This window comes from Zeugodacus cucurbitae, chromosome 5 (assembly GCF_028554725.1).
Source record: "Zeugodacus cucurbitae isolate PBARC_wt_2022May chromosome 5, idZeuCucr1.2, whole genome shotgun sequence".
Classification (NCBI taxonomy): domain Eukaryota; kingdom Metazoa; phylum Arthropoda; class Insecta; order Diptera; family Tephritidae; genus Zeugodacus; species Zeugodacus cucurbitae.
Genome location: NC_071670.1, coordinates 15,299,633 through 15,324,475, shown reverse-complemented (window position 1 = coordinate 15,324,475; position 24,843 = coordinate 15,299,633). Strand labels below are relative to the sequence as shown.

Genomic DNA, 24,843 nt, shown 5'->3' with positions numbered 1-24,843 from the left:
AGTTGTTATTAGATCTTCAACACAGTTACAAAGTTAAAGTTCATGAAACAGTGCTTCGACGCCTTAAAGTATGCTGTAATAATACCATTATAGTATTTCTCATTGAAGGCAGTCAAATATATAGTAGTAATCACTTTTTGGCTGAGAAAACAACATGTCTATTACAAACCTTAAAACTTCGGTTTGGTCTACATAAATATATTTATATAGATGTATATATATGTATAATATAATTTGTTTACTGAAACTGTACAAAACTGAAGTAAACCTAAAAAATATATTGATATTAATAGCGCAGTTCTCACACCACCTATTTTACCTCCCACACCACACCACACAACTGTCATTAATGAATTCCAAATACGAATTCCAGATACGAATATGGCTTCAAAGGCAAAAAATTCCTTTTGATATTGAACAAGTTCGTAAACCCGAGCATGTAGCGTTGCCAACCGAAACTACTGTAATAACTTTTTCGGCGCAGCTTTTGAAGCCAACTCATCCCCCACGCTCAATACCAACAAAGCTCATATGGTCATAGTTAAATTAGTAATTTCTAGTGTTGTTGCTTTAGTTATATATAAATATATAACGCATGTGTAGTTATGTTTCTATAGTGCTTCAGTGTGTGTGTGTAAAGAAAGTGCTCATTAAAATTTCTGTTCAATTCCGCATTCGTTACGCTGCTGAATTTTTAATCAATTGCATGTCGCCCCGAACGACCAGGGACCAAAAACTTACCACACATACACATTAACACATGTATCTATATGAATATGACTGCTTGCGTTAATGTATGCAAAGGCAAAGAGGTCAGGTCAACTCAATTTAGCTGCTTTGTCGTTACAGTCGAGTGTCTCATCCCTATCATAAACGCTGCCCGCTTGAATGGCTTTGGTTTGTCCACCAATACTTACACATCAAGTTATCTGCTTGCTCATTTATGACTAGCGCCATGCTCTGCTACTGTCCTGAAGTCTACCTCATTAAATAATATCCTCTTTTGGCACACTATTCGACCAGTTGGCACTTAAATGCGCACTCACTCCCTCACTTACACCCGAAGTGTAGATATGAACGCTTGTAGCACACCCTTTATATACCGCAGTTGAAAGTGTTGGCTAGCGTGCGCTTTCGAAACGCTTATCAAAAATGTCGATGCTGGCCACACGTACCCCCCTCCAACCGTCGGCTATAAAATGACCAGCCAACAGCGTCGGCTATCACACTTACATACTCGTGTATACCTGCCACCCAGTCGGCATCAAGCTCTTGTGCAACGAGCTGACCGACTGGCTGCTGCTGGACAGTCTGTGCTGACGAGTTTCTTCTCACTCCGAACCACTGGGGGTTTTATGTACCAAAATGTTTGTTGTCCCTTGCGAGCTTCGTACACCCAACGCCGGTTGAGACAGCTTTGGTGAACGCTTTTAAATATTAAATGTCATGACGACTTCACATACACTCACTACCATTTCACTACAATTCCGGTATCGGTCACACGATTCTCTATAACAGCATCCACTCTCCGCCGCTCACCAAGCAAACGCGTCACTTGCATATTGAATTTATTTAATTAAGGGTTCCGCATATGATTGAGGTGGCGCCATGCCACTGTGCAGACAGCACAGCTTCAGAAGTATGGTCTCAGTGGGCAAGCACTCTTTAGTCGCCACTCGACAAGTTGACCAACCGTCCACTGCTGTTTGTAGTCATGCAAATTGTTGCGCCGCTGTAAGGTCGCTTCGATGACTTCATTTTCAAAAATATTTCTGTTTGCACCACTTTCTCATTCCTTGTGAGATCTCGGACTCTGCGCTGTACAGAGGAAGCGTGAGGAAGTAGTTAAAGTGGTGCACTAAACAAAAATAATCAACATGTACCATGTACGTGCCGATAACGGTACAATTTCGAATAGTTTGAAGTGGCGGTTGCATGGTCTGAGTGTTGGATGGAAGGAGATGGCACTGATGAAAGTTCTAGTACTGCAATGGAAATATTAGTAATCAGTTAGTGGATTTTGAGAGTTCAGGTCCTTCAATAGATCGCTACTCCGAGAAAGTCTCCAGAAAAAAATACAAAATATTACATCGGTCAGGAACACCTCATGAAAACCCTGGTTCTAAAAAAACAAGGTTACTAAATAAATGAAACTTAGATGTTAAAATAGCAGCAGATCCATCAATAAGAATCCAAAGCAAAGTATAGTGTATACCATTGGGGGATGGTGATAGTTCATCTCTTTCTATCCGTCTGCAGTCTTTGTATACACTTAAGTGTTTAAGCACGGGTTTAAGCTAAATGAGGTATCCACTGTGAAGTGACTTTGGATTGTTGCTTGATTCTTGACATTGACTGTCCGTTTGCGGTTTAATTTGTAAGTCTATGTGGAAAAGGTAGAGTCCTTCACTCGCTTTATCGAATCCAACTATGAATATCTAACATTGCTACCACTAAGTTCAATACCATCAATGTACTGTACCACCCTTTATCGTCATTTAATTTTGTTGCGTCAAAGTTATTGAAATATTTGTAGTTACTATAACCATACATGCCGTTATATGACTCCCTTTCATCCTCTCATTCACTCTTTAAATATTATTATTGTCCATTTCATATTTTATTTCATTTATTACTGTTATATGAGTAGTTTGGGTTTCCATTGATGGTGTCAAAGTCCGGCTGTCATAATTTTGTAGTTTTTGTCGTTTCGTTATGGTTTTGAGTAGTTAGTTGGTCAATGTCCCCGAGGACAATGTAACTGTACTGATTGAAATGGTACCGTGGGTCATCAATGAATATTATGTACTAAAATTATTTTGTGGTCATATCAGAGTCAAAGGCTGGAATTGGAAGCTTCATTCAATATAGCTTTTATCTCTAAAAGCTTTCTGCTTTTATTTCTTCTCAATTGAATCTCCATAAGATACTCAAATACTAGAAAAGAAAGGACTAAGGATTCCATTTGATTTGTGGTTTGTTGTTATCGATCGAATGATTTCTGGTAAAAATGGCAGAAACTTATCAGTGAAGCCAATTAAATTAACCAATTTTCTCCAAAAATCAAACTACAAAAATACTTTTTAATAGCCTGACCCATTATCTACTGAACTACTAGACAATGTGATGCCTAAAGATATGTCTGATCAAAGGTTGGTAGAAAATAGTCGACAAAGTTTAAGAATGTCTTCTGAATATTTTTTAGTGGATTAAATAGCAAACTGTTAACTAAGCGGCTCCAGGAATATCGTTCCAAACTTATACTGACTTGAATTGGTTTTATAATGTCGATTTTCTCCTCATATACGAGCCATGACTCGATAAGTAACCAGTGGATCCTATATGAGTTCATTCATCAGTCGAAAAGTCTGACAAAACCTGACACATGCAATTTGGAGCAATGTTACAGAGGTCACATATAATCCATTGAATCTATTAAAAAAATATAAAGTTTAATTAATATTTACTTTCACTTGCATCCATCATGGCCACTGTCGTCACCGCTTACTATATTTAGTTATGAATAATTAATAGCTGACGCAATGAAGTTGAATTCACAACTGGCCAGTGAATTGGCTGCGGTGAGCAAAATAAAAGAGTTGCCATTACAATATATATTTATATACATTTAATAACAACAGAGTTATTGTATTGAAACGAACAAAGGACGAGGCAATTTTAAACGAAGAAGTAGTAAAATCCGCAAAATGGGAATCAAAGGAGTCGAAAAAGGGTGATGGAGCTAAGAAGTGGAAAAGAGTGACGTCTACAAAGTATACGCTTGGTAAGAGCAAGTCAAGAGGACATTTTTCCTACTGTTACGAAATAAAATTGGCGAAAAAGTATAAAAAGGCACCGTAAAGGCACTATTGTGTATTTATTCGAAAATAAATTGTATATATTTTACAGTATATATTTACCTATAGAAATCATTCGGTATGAATGGCAGGGAGTGCGAGCACCTTTTACAGCGACCAGAATTGTGAAAGCCACAATGAAACGGTGTTGCGGTCAGACAAATTATTGTGCAACAGAGTATACATGAAAAATAAATAAGCGGTACATCTGTCTAGGTATATTTTTATACACATAAATAGTACTTTTGTATGGAGTCCCGATTAGATTCTTTCAAGGTCTTTAGAAAGAATGCAGCTTCTAAAGCCTTTATCACTAGATGGTAAAATACTTCAAAATATGTCCCTTTATACTCAGCGTGGTCTAGAAAGACTTTCCCGGCTCTAATCTTCTTAACACTACTGACAAAACCTATTAATATGATTAAGTCTACCCTCAAGGTATTAGTTTGACGTTTCCATGAACTCAATTACTTCGTGTAGGGCTCTTCATTTAAAACGTGAAACCAGAACATCAAATCATTTAGTATTAGAAGTTCACAAGATTTCAGCTTCCTCCTCAAACTGTAACCCGATTCTAACTCTACTTCAGTCTGGTCTCCAAGAATATAAAATTTACCCAAAATATCGTAATACTGTTGTCATAGATTTATGCTACGTAGGGATAAAAGTAGGGCCTTAAACTCATATCGAAGCCATATCGAAATATATTCCAGTATTGTTTCTATTGGTATGATGATAACGGGTGATTTTTTTGAGGTTAGGATTTTCATGCATTAGTATTTGACAGATCACGTGGGATTTCAGACATGGTGTCAAAGAGAAAGATGCTCAGTATGCTTTGACATTTCATCATGAATAGACTTACTAACGAGCAACGCTTGCAAATCATTGAATTTTATTACCAAAATCAGTGTTCGGTGTTCCGCTTTTTTATCGACAAATTTTGTTCAGCGATGAGGCTCATTTCTGGTTGAATGGCTACGTAAATAAGCAAAATTGCCGCATTTGGGGTGAAGAGCAACCAGAAGCCGTTCAAGAACTGCCCATGCATCCCGAAAAATGCACTGTTTGGTGTGGTTTGTACGCTGGTGGAATCATTGGACCGTATTTTTTCAAAGATGCTGTTGGACGCAACGTTACGGTGAATGGCGATCGCTATCGTTCGATGCTAACAAACTTTTTGTTGCCAAAAATGGAAGAACTGAACTTGGTTGACATGTGGTTTCAACAAGATGGCGCTACATGCCACACAGCTCGCGATTCTATGGCCATTTTGAGGGAAAACTTCGGAGAACAATTCATCTCAAGAAATGGACCCGTAAGTTGGCCACCAAGATCATGCGATTTAACGCCTTTAGACTATTTTTTGTGGGGCTACGTCACGTCTAAAGTCTACAGAAATAAGCCAGCAACTATTCCAGCTTTGGAAGACAACATTTCCGAAGAAATTCGGGCTATTCCGGCCGAAATGCTCGAAAAAGTTGCCCAAAATTGGACTTTCCGAATGGACCACCTAAGACGCAGCCGCGGTCAACATTTAAATGAAATTATCTTCAAAAAGTAAATGTCATGAACCAATCTAACGTTTCAAATAAAGAACCGATGAGATTTTGCAAATTTTATGCGTTTTTTTTTTTTTAAAAGTTATCAAGCTCTTAAAAAATCACCCTTTATAACAACAAAATTCTTATAAGGAAGGGTTTTCCGTGTGCTCTGTCCTGCCGTAACTATTTCTCCAACATAAAAGGATCTGGAAGTATAAATACCTTTAATAAATAAATTGAACAAGTTTCGGAACCAGTATGATGCTTTATAAGCCCCACAGCTGACAGCAATATCCCTGAGAATTTAAATTTTAATTTCAACAAAGAATAAATGAAGCTTTTGATTCATTTGTAAATACTCAAAGAGCTTTTTTAGAGCTTAAAATATACTTTGAGTAAGGATAAGTTTCAAAGCAGCATCCTCTTTTTCTTTCTTTGACTTTTGATCAAAGCCGCCCAACAGTAAAAGAGATTTAGAGAGAATTTTTTGGTAAAATATTAGCGGCTTAGCGATCAAATACTGGTAGGTATCGATTCTCTCCCAAATCTGTTATTATTAAAAATTATATTACAGAATAACGGTATTGGGATATACATATATATGGTACTTAGTCATGTGCTTATTAAGGATAAAACGACGCTGGATAAATGAATTGAGCCTGTCAAATATATAAGTATTTAAGTTTGTACGTATGTAATGACCTACTTACATACTTAGTATGTATGCAAGCGAGCGTATGTAGCGGATAGGTATGCATATAAATAAATGTCAAAAATGCAGATTACTTATTAACCCCTGTGGCGTTGAGCCAACAATATTATTCATTAATACGTTACCGCGATGGCGGTGGCTATAATTTCTACAATAACGAAAGCGACGGCAAAGAGACAAGCGACACACCGCACACACAAACACACAGTCACGCAGATTCGTACAGCGGAGTCTTTCGTTTTTAATGTTCTTTTTTCAAAACTTCAATACAACGTCGCTACCTGTAAGCAGCCGCCCGCCAACAACCCTCTGACGGTGCTTTCTGTGCGCTGCCTCTCCCCCACACACGCTTCAGTTGTATGCTGCGCTGTGCAACGTCGATCTTTGGAAATTTATTAGCGCTTTGGCAATATTTTTCTTGCATAAATTTTTTAACATTGTTTTTTCTTTTTGATTTTTTTTTGTTGTGTTTCTTATTCTCCTGCGCGCCTATATTTATGCTAACATATTTATAATTCCACTTTTGCTTTCTCCTTCATACTTTCTTTGTCTTCGTGATGGGCAATTGCACCTTTGAATATTACTCAATTCCAATTTAGCACCAAGCACACTTTATGTCTTGGCCTCCCTCGGTGTTGCCGCCAGCCGCTAGCCCGCACATCCCCACCCCCTGGCGCATGAAGTTATGCGGCACAAAAATTGAATCCTAATCCATGAATATAGATGATTATTATATATAGCAGTGTCGGCGCCGCGGCAAGAACAGCAGGAGAACCATTCATTGTGTGTGTGTGTGCGTTTTTATGCTCGTCCATTTGTATGATAATATTCCTTTGGATACACTCTCCTTTTTACTTTACATAATATTTCTCATTTTTATTCTGTTTCAAGTTGTGCACTTGCTGTTGTTGGTATTGTTTTTATACGCGTTTTCATTTTCTACCTTATTATTTTGTTTTTGTTGTAATGCTGTCTTTGTTGTTGTAGTAATTGTTCTTGTTCCGCAAATATGTCGTAAAATTTTGTTATCTTTTACGTTATTACTGGTGTTTTATTAATGTGTCCAGAGTGGGCCGCATTTTGTTCTTGTATGAAGAGATGTGGGCGTGTGAGACTGAGCATTTGTTTCTTCAATTTTTTGGAGTGGGGAGAAAATAGTTTTCAATTCGTTCTGAGTTATTTGCATTCTCAAGGTTTTATTGGAAAATATGTATAATTTAAAGAGATGCTAGCGAGGAATGAGAAAACGTCTTTCGAGCTTTTGCTCGCACATTACCACTCTGTGTATGTTTTTCGGTTCCCACAGTTTTCCATGTACATGTATACATTTTATAGCTCTGCTCTTTATTCTAGCTCAGCAAATCATACAAGTTTTGCATATACATGAAAGCTTTATGAAGACAGCGTACTAAAATATTGTAAAAGCTTCCCAATTCCACGATTTTCGAAATTTGTTTATGAAAGTTAATCGAAAACAGCGAAAGCTTCTAAAATTGCAGTGAAAGTCTATTTTGCACATTTTTCCATATATATAAAAGCTTTTATGGCATTGAAATGAACACTGTTAAAGTTCTGAATCAACTGTCACAGCTATTCATACAAATGAACGATTTTTATAAAATTTAATAACTGATTATGAAAACCCCTAAACCGGTTTTGAAAGCTCCCCAATTTAAAATCTTTTTCATACATTTTATTTCTTAAAAACCTTTTTAGAAGCTTTCTAACACCGGTTTGGAAAGCTCCCTAATTTAAAAGCTTTTACATGCATTTTAATTCTTATAAAAGCTTTTTGGGAGCTTTATAACACACTATGAGAACTACTAAACTGTCTAGCAAAGCTTCTCGATTTAAAATTTTTTTACATGAGTCATATTCACTGACCGTTAGAGCTTACTAAAATACTGTGAGAATTCCTAACTGTCTGCCAAAGCCCCTTAATTCGCAAGGCTTTTTACGCGAACCAATTTTTTTTTTCAACTAAAACTGTGATGTAAAAAAATCCAAATCGACTATGTAAGCTCCTCAATCCAAAAGCTGTTGTTATACATATACACTTTTTGTAATCCACAAGTTCTGTGAATAAGACTGTGAAAGCTATAAAAGGTTTTTAGGAGCTTTCTAACCTGTTTAGCAAAGCTCCCCGATTTACAATTTTTTTACACGAGATATATTTTTTTCCAAATATTATTAAACTGTCCTAATAAGTCCTAAACTACATAACTCCCAAAGCTCATTAATTCACAAGTCTTTTTATGCGTACCAAATGTAAAAAAAATTCCAAATCTTCATAGCTCCTCAATCCAAAAGCTGTTGCTATACATATACACTTTTTTTAATCCAGAAGTTCTGTGCGTAAGACAGTGAAAGCCTCTGGATTCACAAAATTTGTAACATATATGAAAGCTTTGTGTGGAGCTCATAACTAGAATTGTAATTTTTAGAATGATTAGAAATGAGGCAATAAAATCTGGATAGTGAAGTCTAGAGACTCTAAATTGAAGCCCAGTATCTCCCTTCACATTCACTCTCGCTCTCCACCACTCCCACCATTTGTAAAGCCACCTCATCGGCGTTTTATATTACAACAATCCTTTCTGTGTTACAACACTTTCTTCTCCTTGCAATAATTTCAAAATTCAAACAGATGAGCAATAAAAATACCACTTTTCCTTTTATACGCAATTTCATTAACGACCGTCAAAAAATTTTCAATTTCCAAAATTTTTCCATTATCACAAACCAAATGTATGCATAAATTTATTTATTTACTTATATGAGTCCCACATACAAATTTGTACTTATATGCACATATTTGTATACTTTGGAAAGGCATTGTATGTTGGCGCATGTAAATGTAGCTTTGCTGAAAAGCAATAAAAATTTTTAATTATTTTCATTTCATGTCTTTTAATTAACATGCCTAATAAAACACAAATAAACCCAAACAGCATGCATGTGTGTGTTATACACACACACATACAAATATGAAATAAATATATGCACAAACATGTTGAAAAAAGCTACAAATGAGCCACATGTAAGACATTATGGCGGCGTCAATGGGTGGAGGAACACACACATACCAGAAGAAAGGGTACTGATATGGCTGATGTCGAATGCTGGCTCACATAGTGCTGCACTGCATGCATATGTATGTGTGTGTGTGTTCATATCTCCACATGCATGTAATTTATATTTACAAAGGCATATTTATATGCTCACATGCAAATATCACCCTTTTTTATTAATTATGCTTCCGTATTTCCAGCGTCAAAGTAGGAGTGGAGCAGAATTGGTTCTCAAAAACCTATCCAATGGCATTTGTGGTCAGTCCAGCTCACTAGAAGTATTTATATATTAATATTAAATTATTAAAAATAAAATATTTTGAAATGTTAAATATATATGTACCTCAGTAAATACCTGCAGTTATATAAATTTACACTGGTGGCGAAGAAAAAGTGCATATTTCATGAAATTTATTGATTAGAATTCAAAAATGCTGCATATAGTGACCAAAAAATAAATATTAATTAATAATATTTTTAATATTTTCGTTAAAATATTGGTCCTTATATTCATCTATGGCACAGTTTGGAGCACAAGTATTCACATTCAAAAATAATTATGGTGGTAGGGGCTATGTAGTATCAAGTTACAGTACGAGCTCATGCGTCAAGAGTTTTCATAAACAATTTTCGAGAAAATTTGTTCTATGTATAGTTTTGAGATACCCCTCAAAATGAAGTATAGATGGTAGTTTTCCTCAATTATGAGGAATAAGCGCCTGAAAAAGCTGACGGTTCTTCAGTTCGGTTAGGTACCAATTAGGCGTTGTAATTTTGGAAAGCGCTAGTGAATTAACATTTTCATTCACAGAATATGAACCACTTTGAGTTTTGGTATAATTTGTATGATCTCCGAGTTTAAGAATGTTTTTTGGGTTGTGAATGCATATAGTGCTTCCTAACTTGTAAGGACAATAAATTGATGAGAGATCCAGATTTTCATTTATAGAGATTCGGTAAGCATCGATTCTCACTTGTAGCATTGCTCAAGCACAATCCTGTTGCGATCTAAGGATCTATCTAAGATTTCCATCCAATTTCCAAGACGCTATCCTTTTAGTTACCGCAACGGTGTCCATTTTCGACTTCAGTCGACTCATGGCGCGGATATACGAGTGTGAACTTTTGTTTCGTATTAATGTATTAATTATTGGGCTAGTACGTTCCCAATGTATCTTCTTGAAAGAAATCAAAAATTAAGCTTATTTTGCTCTTCTAATTCAGATGAATTGCGTAGATGTCACAAAACGTCAGGTTGGGCATTCCTGATGAATTTAATATCATGACTGCATTAATGAAAATGTCAAGTATTGACTCACTTTTCTGTAAATTGTTAAAATAATTCATCATTTTCACATATATTCGGTTTAGCTTCCATTATTATACAACTGATTGGTTAATTGGGCGCTAAATTGACCTTTTATGACCTCTACTCGACATTTCTCTTTTACTTGTTGGTACCCAAAGACTCAGGCACATTTTTTAATAGAAAAGTAAAAGACGAGTAGAACTTATTTCAGCTGTTTAGTATTATACAAACATTTGATTAAAAAAAAAAACATTTCCTTCACTTTAATGCTGTTATATTGTTGACAAGATTTTTATGATTTTACAAAAAATATTTAATTTTCCATATATAGATCCTCATAGTTCTTTCACAAAAATTATTCTTTGTTTTGGAGCTTTTTGTCAATAACAGCTTTCGATTTCAAGATGTATAACCAATTACTTATTTGCTTGTTCGGTTCGCCATTCCTCGTTTATTTATATAAATTTATAAAGGGTGATTTTTTAAGAGCTTGATAACTTTTAAAAAAAAAAAAACGCATAAAATTTGCAAAATCTCATCGGTTCTTTATTTGAAACGTTAGATTGGTTCATGACATTTACTTTTTGAAGATAATTTCATTTAAATGTTGACCGCGGCTGCGTCTTAGGTGGTCCATTCGGAAAGTCCAATTTTGGGCAACTTTTTCGAGCATTTCGGCCGGAATAGCCCGAATTTCTTCGGAAATGTTGTCTTCCAAAGCTGGAATAGTTGCTGGCTTATTTCTGTAGACTTTAGACTTGACGTAGCCCCACAAAAAATAGTCTAAAGGCGTTAAATCGCATGATCTTGGTGGCCAACTTACGGGTCCATTTCTTGAGATGAATTGTTCTCCGAAGTTTTCCCTCAAAATGGCCATAGAATCGCGAGCTGTGTGGCATGTAGCGCCATCTTGTTGAAACCACATGTCAACCAAGTTCAGTTCTTCCATTTTTGGCAACAAAAAGTTTGTTAGCATCGAACGATAGCGATCGCCATTCACCGTAACGTTGCGTCCAACAGCATCTTTGAAAAAATACGGTCCAATGATTCCACCAGCGTACAAACCACACCAAACAGTGCATTTTTCGGGATGCATGGGCAGTTCTTGAACGGCTTCTGGTTGCTCTTCACCCCAAATGCGGCAATTTTGCTTATTTACGTAGCCATTCAACCAGAAATGAGCCTCATCGCTGAACAAAATTTGTCGATAAACACATTTCGAACCGAACACTGATTTTGGTAATAAAATTCAATGATTTGCAAGCGTTGCTCGTTAGTAAGTCTATTCGTGATGAAATGTCAAAGCATACTGAGCATCTTTCTCTTTGACACCATGTCTGAAATCCCACGTGATCTGTCAAATACTAATGCATGAAAATCCTAACCTCAAAAAAATCACCCGTTATAATTAATAAACAACTGTATATATTATGTAGCCTCATTTTCAGTTCCGCCAGTGTACTAATATTCCTATGCTCACATTTGAATTTATTCTACAAGATAAACTCGTCAATTTGAATATTAGGTTCTTTTTCGGCACTCGTTTGTTAGTTGTTAAAAATTCTGTGTGGGCGAAGGGAGCAGGCGCGGTGGGTTTAATATGTATCTTTGTGGTTTTTACAAATGCAAAATGCTGATTACAATAATAATTTCATGAATTTATGTTGGCAGCAGCCGTTTACATAACTGTGAGCTCATTGGAATGCATGTGTGCGTGCTTTGGTTCACACATACCAATATATGGCTACATTTATGGAGAAAAAAGGATAAAATGTGTATTTTTCATCGACAAGGTATACAATTATATTAAGATAAGCAGTATGGAATTGTGCGACATATATCTATATAATATATTCATATTAACATAAATGCATATATGAAATAAAATCAGAAAAATTCTTTATTCTTCGGTACATAATTTGAAGCTGAAGGTGAAAATTTTAAGATTTTGTTGTGAACATTGTTTTTGTCTTTCAAATATCCTTCGAACTTTTTCTATGGGCAGTTTGTATTACGAATAAAAACTTAAGATAACTTATCTATACCAGTAAGTCTTGTTGTATATTTCGTAATTTCAATTTCTCCTCTCACTAAATTTCTCTTTTCGTCTCTCCCTATCTCTCTTTCTACCTCTCTACCAATGTCTGTATCTCTCTCTCTACCCCTTTCACACTATCTGCTTCGATATTGAAAATAAATTTGTAAACTAATTTATGTCTAAATTCAGTATATGCTAGTTCCCTGCCATGAAAGCTGCACCAGACCAACTTATGGCATGTCATAACTGCCTCGGAACTAATTCATGAATACTTAATTTGTTCCTTCTGATCTTTGATGATATCATATTAAATAGTTCTCATAACCAGATAATTCAATTATCTAGTGTGAAAATATGATATAGTAATCTATATTCTTTACAAAACTGAATGTCTCTCATCTCTCAAAGTTTTGTATCTCTGAACAAACAAATGACATAAATCGCATACATATAAGTGCTCCTAACCTTAGCTAAACTCAATTTAGGGTGAAGACTCTCAGTTGAAGTTCGGCTCCTCCAGAAGCTCATCCTACTCTGACAGTTTCATTTGATATTAAGTTATCCAATTTATGCAGAACTAGTCGTATTGAAGAGGAAGAGGGAGGAGAGAAAATGTCTATTTCTATTGAATTTTATATAAAAAAGAATAGGTACTGTAAAGTCCTAAACCAAGGAAGATTTATTATCACAGGCTCTATCAAGAGAACTCGACCATAAGCCTTGTAATCGAAAATAGTTTCTTCTATTTATACTACCGAAAATGGGTTAAGCAACACCGGATATTTGTTAAGGATCTGTGATAATAATGATTAAATCAACGGCAATGTCGTTCGTCTCCCATATATTCCAGTGCATTTGTTGAGCTGAAAGTACTAAATTTATCAGTACAGTCATAAGTACCACTTCCGAAAAAGAAGAAAAGTAATTTGATCAACTCGCCTACTAAAGCTATTTACCGTTAAAATAAGTGCTCGGATATATATTTCATACTTATGTGAGTGCTGTCTTCGAAGTCAAATAATGAAGTACTTACCTTTATTAAAGTAAGTATCCATGGTGGATGTGCATATTATCTCCATATTCCTTCATATATCTGTGCGTGTGATTACGTCTGTCTGTAGCTTTTCAAGAAAGTTTGTTTGCACACGCAGTTTTACTAACGAACGTATGACAATTTCAAAACTTCAAAATTAATAATCTTCTTAATCGCGAGTGTATATTTAAACAAACACAGTTACCTAGATGCATTGAGCATATGACTGCAGAACCACGTGTGGTGGTGAGTAAGCACTTAAGTATATAAGTAGCGAAAGCGGTGGAGAAAACATCAATAAAAAGTTTTCTTTTGAAAAATAAAATCAAATAAAATTTAGCTAACTAAATGAGCGACAAGAATAGCGCTCTTAGCGGTATATATGTATGTGTGTGAAAAGTAAAGCGGTAAATATTTGTGAAAATGCTTAAATGAGTAGCTTTTTGGATTTTGATGAATCGAACAAACATATAATCAAATGGAGATAGCGTAGCAGAGAATGGGCGACAGACAACTCAAATTTAAACAACATGATTTGCATATTTTTCATATACTGAGAATTTCATAAAACCACACATTTGGTCTAAACTACTTAATCAAAATCGTTACTTTCGTCTCTCAATGAGTTTATGTCAATATTTTCGACACTATCCAAGCTTTGGCGAATTGAAGATAGCTATTTTATTGTTGATCTAAGTTAGTGAGAAGAATAATGAAACTTTCGCCAATTCACCAAAGCTTGGAGAGTGTCGAAAAAATTGGCATAAACTAATTGAGAGACGAATGTAACGATTTTGATTAAGTAGTTTGGACCAAATGTGTAGTTTTTTAAAATTCTCAGTACATGAAAAAATATGCAAATCATGTTGTTTAAATTTGTTCTCAGTCATTCTCAATTTAATCATAACACAAAACAAGTCATTTCCAGTTTCGCACACTTATTTCCGTATTCAGTTCTAATTTCATAAAAAAATAATTGACAAAAAATCGAGAGAAAATATAATTTCATTGAAATTGTATTATTAAAAACTGTGATGCGCAGCTCTGAAAACATATGGTTTTTATGAATATATTAGTTATACGTTTAAAAACTGTGCGACTTTTTACACTCTCTCGTGTTAATTCTATTATCTTTCGAACTAAATCTGGTTTTAAATACTTAATTGCACTTCACGCATGGTTGCATACGGTCTCTTTGTAATTACTTCAAATATGGAATAGTGATTTAATAGATGCTTATATGTATATAGGGTGCTAATTTGTATATTCGTTAGTAATTGAAAGCTTTGACATTTATTGATCAATTGAATAGGTAAGAAATGCTTTAAGAATCTCAACAGTACACATCTAATCCTATTTCACAGCTGAATAGGTCCAGAATTTCATAAAACCCCATTGGATAACCAATAGATGACTGAATAGATCGCGGTGTTGAATCAATGCAGTATAAAAATCGGCATCGATGGATTCTGGATAATTATCTATTATTCTATCCGAACTTAAATCACTAAATTGATCTTTACGGTCACTTCATCACTTCGTCTAACATCATAAAATTTCTGCGAAAAAATTCCCTAAAAGAACGGTGGAACCTGGAACGGTGACACTGCCTGACACTTAGATCTTCAGATTGAACATACATAGGGCATTGAAATGTCGGATAATTAAAATATAGCGCACCCAGTATATAAATGTTTCTAATACTCCTAGGGTGCAGTATTTTATTGTTTACATTTTCTGAAAAAATGTAGATTTTCTTTGATAATCACATGGGTTCAGTAGTATTAATTCAGCATCTTCATTAGTAAAAAATTCAACCTCTTGAATATGCTCATTTTTAATTCCAATTTAAGGTTAGTTTAAACCAAAATAATTAACATCTTTTTCATATTCGACTTATAACTATTAAGTCTGTCACAATTTCTATTAACAAGCCTCATAAATACTTTTCAGACTTACTCTTATGAAATTTAATTTCAAAACCTTTTCATAATTTCCACCTCACCCTAATATACCTATGCAGTGCAAAAAAACCTCGCAATCCATTATAAAAGCTGCTCATCAATTGTGCTCTTCATCAGTTTGTCAGAAAAAGTTCTAGCGAAATGAAATTAAATTTTCTGATTGTTCTAATAATAAGCGCACTATTGGGCGCCGTAATGGTGGGTTAATAAATTAAAATATATATATTTAATATAGAAATTAATTCACAAATTCTCATATACAAATATTTTTGTATTTCTTTCCAGGCTATTCCCGGTCAGCCACCGAGTGGTCCGCCACCAAATGGACCACGGCCTAGCGGTCCGCCACCAGATGGTCGTAAGTTTTTTTTTAAATTAAAAATACTATTTTAGTGTTATCTGAGTACATTAATGTTATTAATTTGTTATTTACTACAACGTCGGCGCTTTCTAAGCTTTCAAATATTAATGTTTATTGAAAAGTTAAGCAAGGCTTTCAAAGCTGTATTGGTAAAACAGATTTCGAAACATCCAAAGCTCAAATTTTTTAAAGCAGATTTATTTTTCTTCTTTATTACTTTTTGGAAGATAATAATTATTTTATACGATTTTAAATCAATTTTATAATTCATGGCCGAATCGCGAGCTTTTTGTCAACACTTTTCATTTAAATAAATGCTTACCTTGAAATGCAGAATAGTAGCAATTAAACGTGTTATGTTAACGTGAATTTAATCGAGATATATGAACAATCTTCCAAAAACTCAAAATATGCTTTAAATTACGTCCAAAAAGCTTTTCAGCACTATTTCGACTTCAACGACAGCTGTTGAGTATTTTCCCGAACATGTATGATATTTACAATGAAGAATAGTCACGAGAGTGCCAACTCTTTTAACACTTTTCAGAAAGTTTTCATTCATATGAAGCTTTTTTTAGAAAAATAGAGATTTTCTTTTAATGACCCCTCTAGCTCACATATTATAAATTAAACATTTTCACCACTTTATCGTTACAGTTCCAATATATGCACTTTAATAAATAAATTTAATATTAGATTCATCCATTTTCTTAACCGTTTACTATTTTTCTGCAGGACGCGGCCCCCCACCTACCAATAGCACCAGCTCTGGCTAGTCGAATTCCTCAACCAACTACGAACAAAGCAGTGGACAATGGACAAACCGCTCTGAATCTGATCTTAACTCTAACGATCCACATACATATATATAAACATTACTGTAAATAATTCACTTGTGTTTTTTACAAACATTTCAAATTAAAATGCATTAAAAATTTACAAATATTTTAAAAATCTGAATTTCTTAAACAAAAAGGTGTTCGGCAGCACAGCTATAATTCCATCCTCACTACTCGTCGGTATTTTTTTTCAACTACGACTATGAAGTTAAACCTCAACCCACTCCACGCTATCTGCTTGTTGTTGTTGATTTTTTTGTCAGCTCTTGTTATTGGCTTAATAAAACCATAAAGGTAAATTATTGTCTTTGCTGCATTTTATCTGCCGCAGTAATAAATTCCAACTTAATTATAAACATAAAATGCCTGGTTTTGTCGATGCATAAATATGACCACTTAATATGGGTATGTGCGACTCCCGTGCAGTAAATTGTTATTGTAATTTTTGGGTTGCCAAACTCACCTACAATTATGTTTGCAGAGGTCAAGTTACGAAGTACCAGAAAGAAGGTATGAGAAAAAAATTACAAAAAACTATAGACACATAAAATAGTAATAAGAGAGGATTTCGAAGGAATATTTCAAAATATGAATACATGTATATATGTATATAATTTCCAAAGCTCTCAATGCTTGAGACAATATTCCGAGTAATTTTTGTAGTTCCGTATTATAGATGACTCTTTTCCAACCTCAAATAAGTAGTCAGAGTTCTTTGAGGTTTGAGTGCCACGAAGAGTTCGCGGATAAATATGAACTGATTGACTATATGGCACCACGTGGCTTTAGACCCCCTAAATTTAATTTTCTCAAGTTCAAAATCAAGAATCGGACTATCTGAAGTGTTCCACGTAATATGTCACGTATTTATCAACATATTCATCCAGATCACACTTCATCACTTCATATCAAGTATGCCTCCAAATTTCAGTGCCGCGAACTGAACGAGTTGGTAGATTCAAGTCCATCGTTAAGAAATACCTCACCTCTTTTCATTAAACTGACAAGTACCTCGCAAGTTCTGCTGCTAAATTTGAAACTCCCACATAGCAAACTTTTGCACCGCATATATATCGTTTTTATCGGGTAATAATTAACTCTGTTATGGGATTTTGGACCCTAACCCGAAGTAACCTCTGATGGCTCCGATTAACTTATTTACAAACTTTTGCTTCGATTTTAAAAACAAAGTTGATGAATGTGATTGAATCCATAGGATAGATATGCTGCATACGAGCTAAGAACAAACTGATAAAATATATGTTAAATATAACATACAATGAGTTTGAACTATTTCGGAAGAGCGGATGCTCTCCGCAGTTACAAATCTCGTACTGTAAGTTGCCATTAGACTTTCTCTTTTACAGAGCTGCTGCGGTCGGCCAATAAATATTAATGCCATTTGGTATAGAGGCGGACTAAAGCGTTCTGCGTTGCATAATGATTGCTAATAAATGTTATCTCTCATGAATTGAATACGGGAAATATTTACTTTGAATCAGAAACTTTGTGGACTTTATTTGTAGAAATTTCGATGGACCGAAAAGTTAAGAAAGAGGCATTCTTTTTGGTTCTATAAAGTTTAGATATAAATGGATTCGAAAAGTGGTTTCGAATTCATTCTCTTGATATTAAAATTTACTGGATTTGCTGGTTGGCTGCTCAATATCAGTACTTTTTACTCAACTACTTTATAAATCCCATTTTATGAAATGACAAGCAAATTTTATTGATCAAAATGAAGTTTATTTCTCTATTGTTCAGATTGTTTCAGATTTTAAGCAATGTTTCCTGCAGCTCCTTCTCAAACTGCCTATAGATTATTTTTTCTTGTTCGCAGCCAAGAATCCATTGAATTTATACTGACCAACAGCTGGTGGACCACGGCACGGAGCTTGAGTTTTGGAGCAATGTTCATTGTTAGTTGAAAAATTTAGCAAAATAGTGTTTTTATAATTTAGAAAATATGATACCTCCACGTATGGTTTGGGTGTTAGCTCCGCCATTCGGGGTGGACCCGGTTGAGGGTGATGAAGTGGCTGAGCTTGGAGCCTGCGGGCGTGCAAGCTGAAAAGTAGGCAATGCGATTATTTCTGTTGAAAAATTTTGATTAAAGTGCGTGCTCACTCACCACTAAGCCGCAGCTAATAACTGTTAGCAGTAGGAAGAGTAGGAAAAACTTCGACATTTTTGATTTTTTAAGAGAAAGTATTACTGAGTTGCGCTGGGTTGCAGAGTTATACTCGAATTGTGTTTCACTAATCGACTGCATTGGCTTTTATAGTCGGAAAATTTTTAATTAAAATCACCGAATTTTCACGCATTTTCGGCATAATGGTGGAGAGCGCTTTTTGTTGTCATTTAATAATTTAAATAATTATATTTATTTTGCCTTATTTCATGAATATGATTATTACTATGGCGATTACAGCGTATTGCTTATATAATTACAGTTATAATGCGCAATTATCTTTGTAGCTTTTTAGGGTCTACAGCCGCGTGCCGCTCTTTTAGCCATAAATGTGTGCCTTCTTTGTTGTAGTTATTGACGCTGTTTATATATCATCAAATGAAATGTGTGAATTAAATTATTAAACGTATTTAAAATGCTTTGGAAAATTACCGCTACAATGTGTTGCTAAATGCTTTCAGATTTTTGACAAAAAATAATACAATAATAATTTATAAGCCGTGTGGAAATTGAATATATAATTAATTATTAAATGAAACTCAATTATGGACTTAAAATAGGTTAAACTATACTTTAAAATGCTCTTCAGAACTTGGTTTAAAGTATGTCTATATAGAAAATCTTATTGCATTTTTGTTATAATCTGTCACTCATTCTTTCTTCTTGCTATTTGGCGTCGTTCGTCTGCGGTATTCACCAATGTTCAAAAAATCATAAATATTTCGCAAATTTTTTTTCTAGAAAACTGCTAGTGTCGCCTCATCGGATGTCGACATCGGTCACGCTTCTGCACCATACATACTTGTGCACCGTACATCAGGACAGGAATAATGAAGGACTTGCAGAGTTCGATTATGGTTCGTCGAGAGAGTACTATACTTTTCAAATGCCTACTCAGTCCTAAGTAGCATCTGTTGGGATGAGTGATCTTATTTTTGCTTCGAATGATCTTTTGATTTCGAATCAGATAGATAAAGTATAAATTTAGTCGTCTCATTCCTGCTCGCTAGTTTTGATTACACTTCAATTTGGTACAAGCAACCGAATGGCTAAAAGGCTTATTTTTAGTTTCTCTTCGATTATGTCAGTCGACTTGATTTATGCTATTTAGTTGTTCGATTCGCAACTCTATATTTTAATATTATTGAATTAATAATTCAACGGTTGAATTCAACGGAGTTACTTAGGTCTGGAATATTTATAATACGAACTCTTTGTACTAAATCAGCCTCAGTATGGTGCATGAGAGTTAGAATTTTTGAGCTCGGTGGAGAAGCGACACTCTGCTAGAGTTGCTATGTATGACTTTCACATTCTGATCATTGGTATGAGAGACACCCTATATATTGATGGATTTAGTTTTGTCAATTTAAACATAATTTTTGTTTAATTTTAATTTATTTCTTTATATTTATTTTTTTTTATTTATATTAATGAAATTGTTTAGACTTAAAATTTGATCTTAATTATTTTGATATTTTAATTTCATAAGTTTAATTGAATTACATTTCGTTTTCACCGCTCTCATGCGATTTGTCTAGCCACTCAGCTCGCTTTATTACATTTATTATACCAATCTTTAATAATTTCGCGCTGTCATTAGGTATATTTAGCTATATAGGACCAGTTGATAGCGCGCACCTTCTGTGGCGTTGCGTTTGTAGCTGATGCGCCATGCTTGTATTTACTACGCTCGTCGCTGCTAGAGAATATCCGAAAACTAATAAAACTTTATCTTTTTAATACGAAAATTCAAATGCAAACTCACACAAAATTACGAAAGTACCGTCTATTTATGTATGCCGCGTGCTTCAAAAGTTGTCTGCCCGCATCCGGTACTCTTACTTTCCGTCTTCCTTAATGTCAGCTTTCATTTTGTAGTGGTGCTCGGCTTTCGTTTGCCAGCTTTTGCTGTTGCTGCGTGTCCGTGAAAAATTTATTTCCCTCACTTTTTTGCGTCGCGCTCTTCAGCAATGTTGGGTTGTTCTCACGGCAGCGTCGACTTCCTGCCATTGCCCCGACGACTGTTGGCATTTGCGACTTCCCAAAGGTATTGAGCATAATTTCCGTCTGGTCTTAAGTTTATGACTGCAGTGGATTTGAATTTTTGTTTAATTTATGTCACAGCATTCGGCGAAATATTTGTAGACATCCACCAGTGGAGAGAGGCAATCGTTCCTTTGGAAAGGTGAAAGTTTATTACAGAAACATGTATTAGTGGGCATCATTAGATTTTTACAAAAAATATGATTAACTTAGAGCAGCAACTCAGATGCTGTTGTTGAATTTAAGCTTACGTTCCCGTTAGAAGAACAGCTCGTAAATTACTTCGAATGATTTTGATATCATACATAAGTTGCCATAAGTCACTCTCTATGCTATTGGAAAACTTAAACACCCTCTTTCTTTCAGAGTTTTTGTTGCATTCTCCACAGTCTCACTTATACCTTTTATTTTCTCTCTGTTTCTTATGACTCACTGAATTGCGATACAGTATTTTTAATCACTATAAATATATTAACAGCGAAACAGGTACGATATCTGAGCTGTTTGACCTCATAATTGTAAAACGATTCATATTGTGGTCCAGGATCTTATAGTATTCTTGAAGGTCACTATGTAATTTACATTTAGATATAGATGTGTTCTGGAACTTTCGAACTCTATTCTCTCACTTGAATTCTGACGTTGCATCAATTATATTAAGACATGTTCTTCGAGAGGGTATCTTTCCTTTGCTTAAAATCTTGTATTTCAAGTAGCTCTTTTTTCGCTTGAACTTTCACATTTTATATAGTTTGATCTATTTTAATCCTCCAAACCATATATGTGGTCCTCTATTTAAGTTCTAACTTTGATTCGTATCGTATTCGAAAGACCTATGTGTTGGGATAAGTTCTCTATTGGCTATTCAATTCAATACTATAAGACATATTCCTATGCATAGATAGATATATTATTCTTTTTAGAAGAACAGAATATAGATAGAGAATTGTTGTCGATTTTAAGGGTTAAGACTTCATGGAAGATATAAAGCTAGTTGTAAAATGAAGCATTCGGATTCGAACAGTATTTCCAGGATATTGATAGAATAGAATATGTCTTGGAAAGCAAAGAAAGGTTTAAAAAGACTATTATCTTCATAGGTTTTATACGAGCACTGTTCGGTACCCAAAAAATAGAAATTGCTAGCAAACATTAAGCTTAGATACTGAATCAGCTCAAGAACTAATATCATCATTTAAGAAGTGATAAAAAATTAGGTCAAACCCGGTACAGATATGATATATTAACTTTTAAACATTCACCGAAGGGGGTAATCATATAAGTGTTCTTTCAAGACATTATCTGTATTCATGGGGAGTGGAAACTTATCAGATAGGTTGAGTTATGGAATAAGGTACCGAATTGTGGACTAAGTGTTGTAGCGCTAACCAGAAGGAGGACAATTGAGAATTCTTTGAAGATTAGTGATTGAAACGATATGTATAAAAGCGTTGATCTTCTGAATCCTAAGTACAGCTCGATTAATAGTTCCAAACGAGGCAGGTTAGTTCTAGTGGTTGAAGTAACTCATGGACTACAGATTTTAATTATTAAGTGAGCGATGAAATACTAATAATTGACCTACAACTCTCGGGAGCTTATAAGTTGATTTTACATGCTTTATAAAAACAAATAATAATATCGAGTAATTCGAATAACGAAGATGTATTTGAAATACGAATTGAATAAGTCACATGCTATAGAAAGCTAAAATCGCTAAGTTTCAGAAGATTCTAGTACTGATCAGTAAAAAGTACAAAGCTCTTAAAAAATCAACGTTTTGCTGTAATTATTACCGAATTATGTTTATAAACTAACCTCAAAATATTTGGAAATAAACACATTTTTCCATTTACCAACTAATACAATTGAAAATTATGCATTGTCTATTTATTTAACGCTTCACTGCGCCATTATGCTCTTGTTATAAAGCAGATGTGTTAACTTTTAGGCAAATTATTATAATCACGCATTATCAAAACACTTTTTGTGCGCACAGTAACAACTGATTTACAGTGAGTTGAGCGTAAAAGTAATAACAAATTGTGGCAATAATTATGTGTGGTCATAAAATGTTTGTCAATACTAATAAAAAGGCGGTAAATGCATATGTAATGATTACTAAACTTACAATAATTGCGAAAACATAAACATTAGCGCATAAAACTATATGGTTTTACATGCCACTTACCTGCTTGCTCACTTTGTACTTACATATATAGTGCCAACTGACAATTAATTAACAAATAAAATGTCAATTAATTTCACAATGAATAATCATAAAATTCTCACTCAAGGGGGCAATCTAAATGTTGACCGAAAATATATACATATTAATATGTATTTAAATAACTGTTGTCTTTTTCATGCCTTGCTGGAAAAATATGACAAATCACTACTACTACTAAATTGTAGTTATTAGTAAATTACTAAAAATATGTAAAATATTTGAAACCTAACTTTGTGAGGAATAGTTTGCTGAAATACCAAACTCTTTCCATTCTCATTTTCCCGTCAGTCTATCTTCGATCGGCAAACAACTTTGCTCCCGTCATATATCTGTAAGAAGCGTACTTTGTTTAACAGCGATGATGTATATATGGGGTCATCAATTCTCTTCTTCATTCTTTCGAGCTTTTGGGTAACATTTTCCGAAAATATTGAAATCCAATTCAAATGATGACGCGGGGATATCGACCTTATGAATACGAACTTACCCATATAAGTATTTTAATAGTATTTTCTTTGAAGTCAGAAGCGGTTCGGGTATTATGTTCTGGTTCAAGATAAAGTTAAACCTCAGCGCCAAGAGTTCGTAATGGATTCTGAATTATCCAGCCGTTATACCATATATTCTCTCCTTATCTATAATCTAATATCTGATAATGAAATCACTAAGATTTTTATTGAGTTGGAATAAGTTTTCAAAACGGCGCTCTATGTTCTTATAAAGATATTCTTAGACACATTTCCCTTGGATCATACTCAAAAATTAAAAATTATTCCAAAAACAGAAAACTGAATTTTGTTAGTCTTCTTATGGCATGTATTATCACAGCGATAATTGAATTTTACTTCCAGTATAATCTTATCTTTGTATTATGTGACAGAACTTAAATAGTTCTGTGGATCTTGACTTGATCACTTTCTTTCGCTGGATATAAATCTGTCGACTATACTAGACAGTTATATTATCGTATTATTGTTGTAGCGACTGTATTCCTCAAAGTATAGTTGGGAATACTTCCGAGTTAATAGTATTTTTCCGTATATATTTCCGAGTATTTAACGGTTCGTTAGACTGAATTATAGTGGGACCCGATATCTTGTGTTTCATGACGATATCATCATTCGTCTTCATAATCATATTTAACAAACGATAGAAATATAAACTCGACAAATATATTGGGCATCCTCGTCGTCTGAGCTTGTGTTCGAAGTTTCTTGTATGAAGCCTATTTTCACAAGGCACTATGACATTTTGGTAGTTTCACAATTAATATTTCATAATGGCAGAGTTGGATTGACCTGTCTTTCAGACGAGTTTCAAAGCTCCATACGCACTGGTTATCGCATCTCTTAAAATTTGATCAAGCATGACTGAACGAAAACGAAAGTATTGGAATGACAAACAGTTTTGCATTTCGGAATTAACCCTTTCAGTTTTGGCTCTATCATTTACTTCCTTATTTTCATCGAATTTCGGTGATGTTGAGTCATTTTTTTCATCCAAATATTTTTATTGCCTTCAATAATGTTCAATTTTTCGATTTCCCTACAAGGAACATTATTCTTCCCCGGTTTATAGTGCCTGCATTTATACGCATTTATTTATTTATGATTTTAAAATTTCAATACGCCGAGTGCAGGAAGCACAA

General features: G+C 34.4%; 2 protein-coding genes across 2 annotated transcripts; one reads left to right on the top strand and one right to left on the bottom strand.

Moving 5' to 3' along the window:
• The first annotated feature begins 15,587 nt into the window (after positions 1 to 15,587).
• On the top strand, positions 15,588 to 16,832 carry LOC105214619 (basic salivary proline-rich protein 2). The gene is made up of 3 exons (XM_011188142.3): positions 15,588 to 15,726; positions 15,814 to 15,886; positions 16,625 to 16,832. The coding sequence occupies exons 1-3, from the start codon at positions 15,670 to 15,672 to the stop codon at positions 16,663 to 16,665; spliced, it is 171 nt and encodes a 56-aa protein (XP_011186444.2). The 5' UTR covers positions 15,588 to 15,669; the 3' UTR covers positions 16,666 to 16,832.
• Positions 16,833 to 18,441: 1,609 nt separating this feature from the next.
• Positions 18,442 to 19,006, bottom strand: LOC128922094 (uncharacterized). Its single transcript, XM_054231582.1, has 3 exons — positions 18,860 to 19,006; positions 18,702 to 18,795; positions 18,442 to 18,622 (listed from the first exon to the last, which is right to left on the bottom strand). The coding sequence occupies exons 1-3, from the start codon at positions 18,998 to 19,000 to the stop codon at positions 18,549 to 18,551; spliced, it is 309 nt and encodes a 102-aa protein (XP_054087557.1). The 5' UTR covers positions 19,001 to 19,006; the 3' UTR covers positions 18,442 to 18,548.
• Positions 19,007 to 24,843: the final 5,837 nt, after the last annotated feature.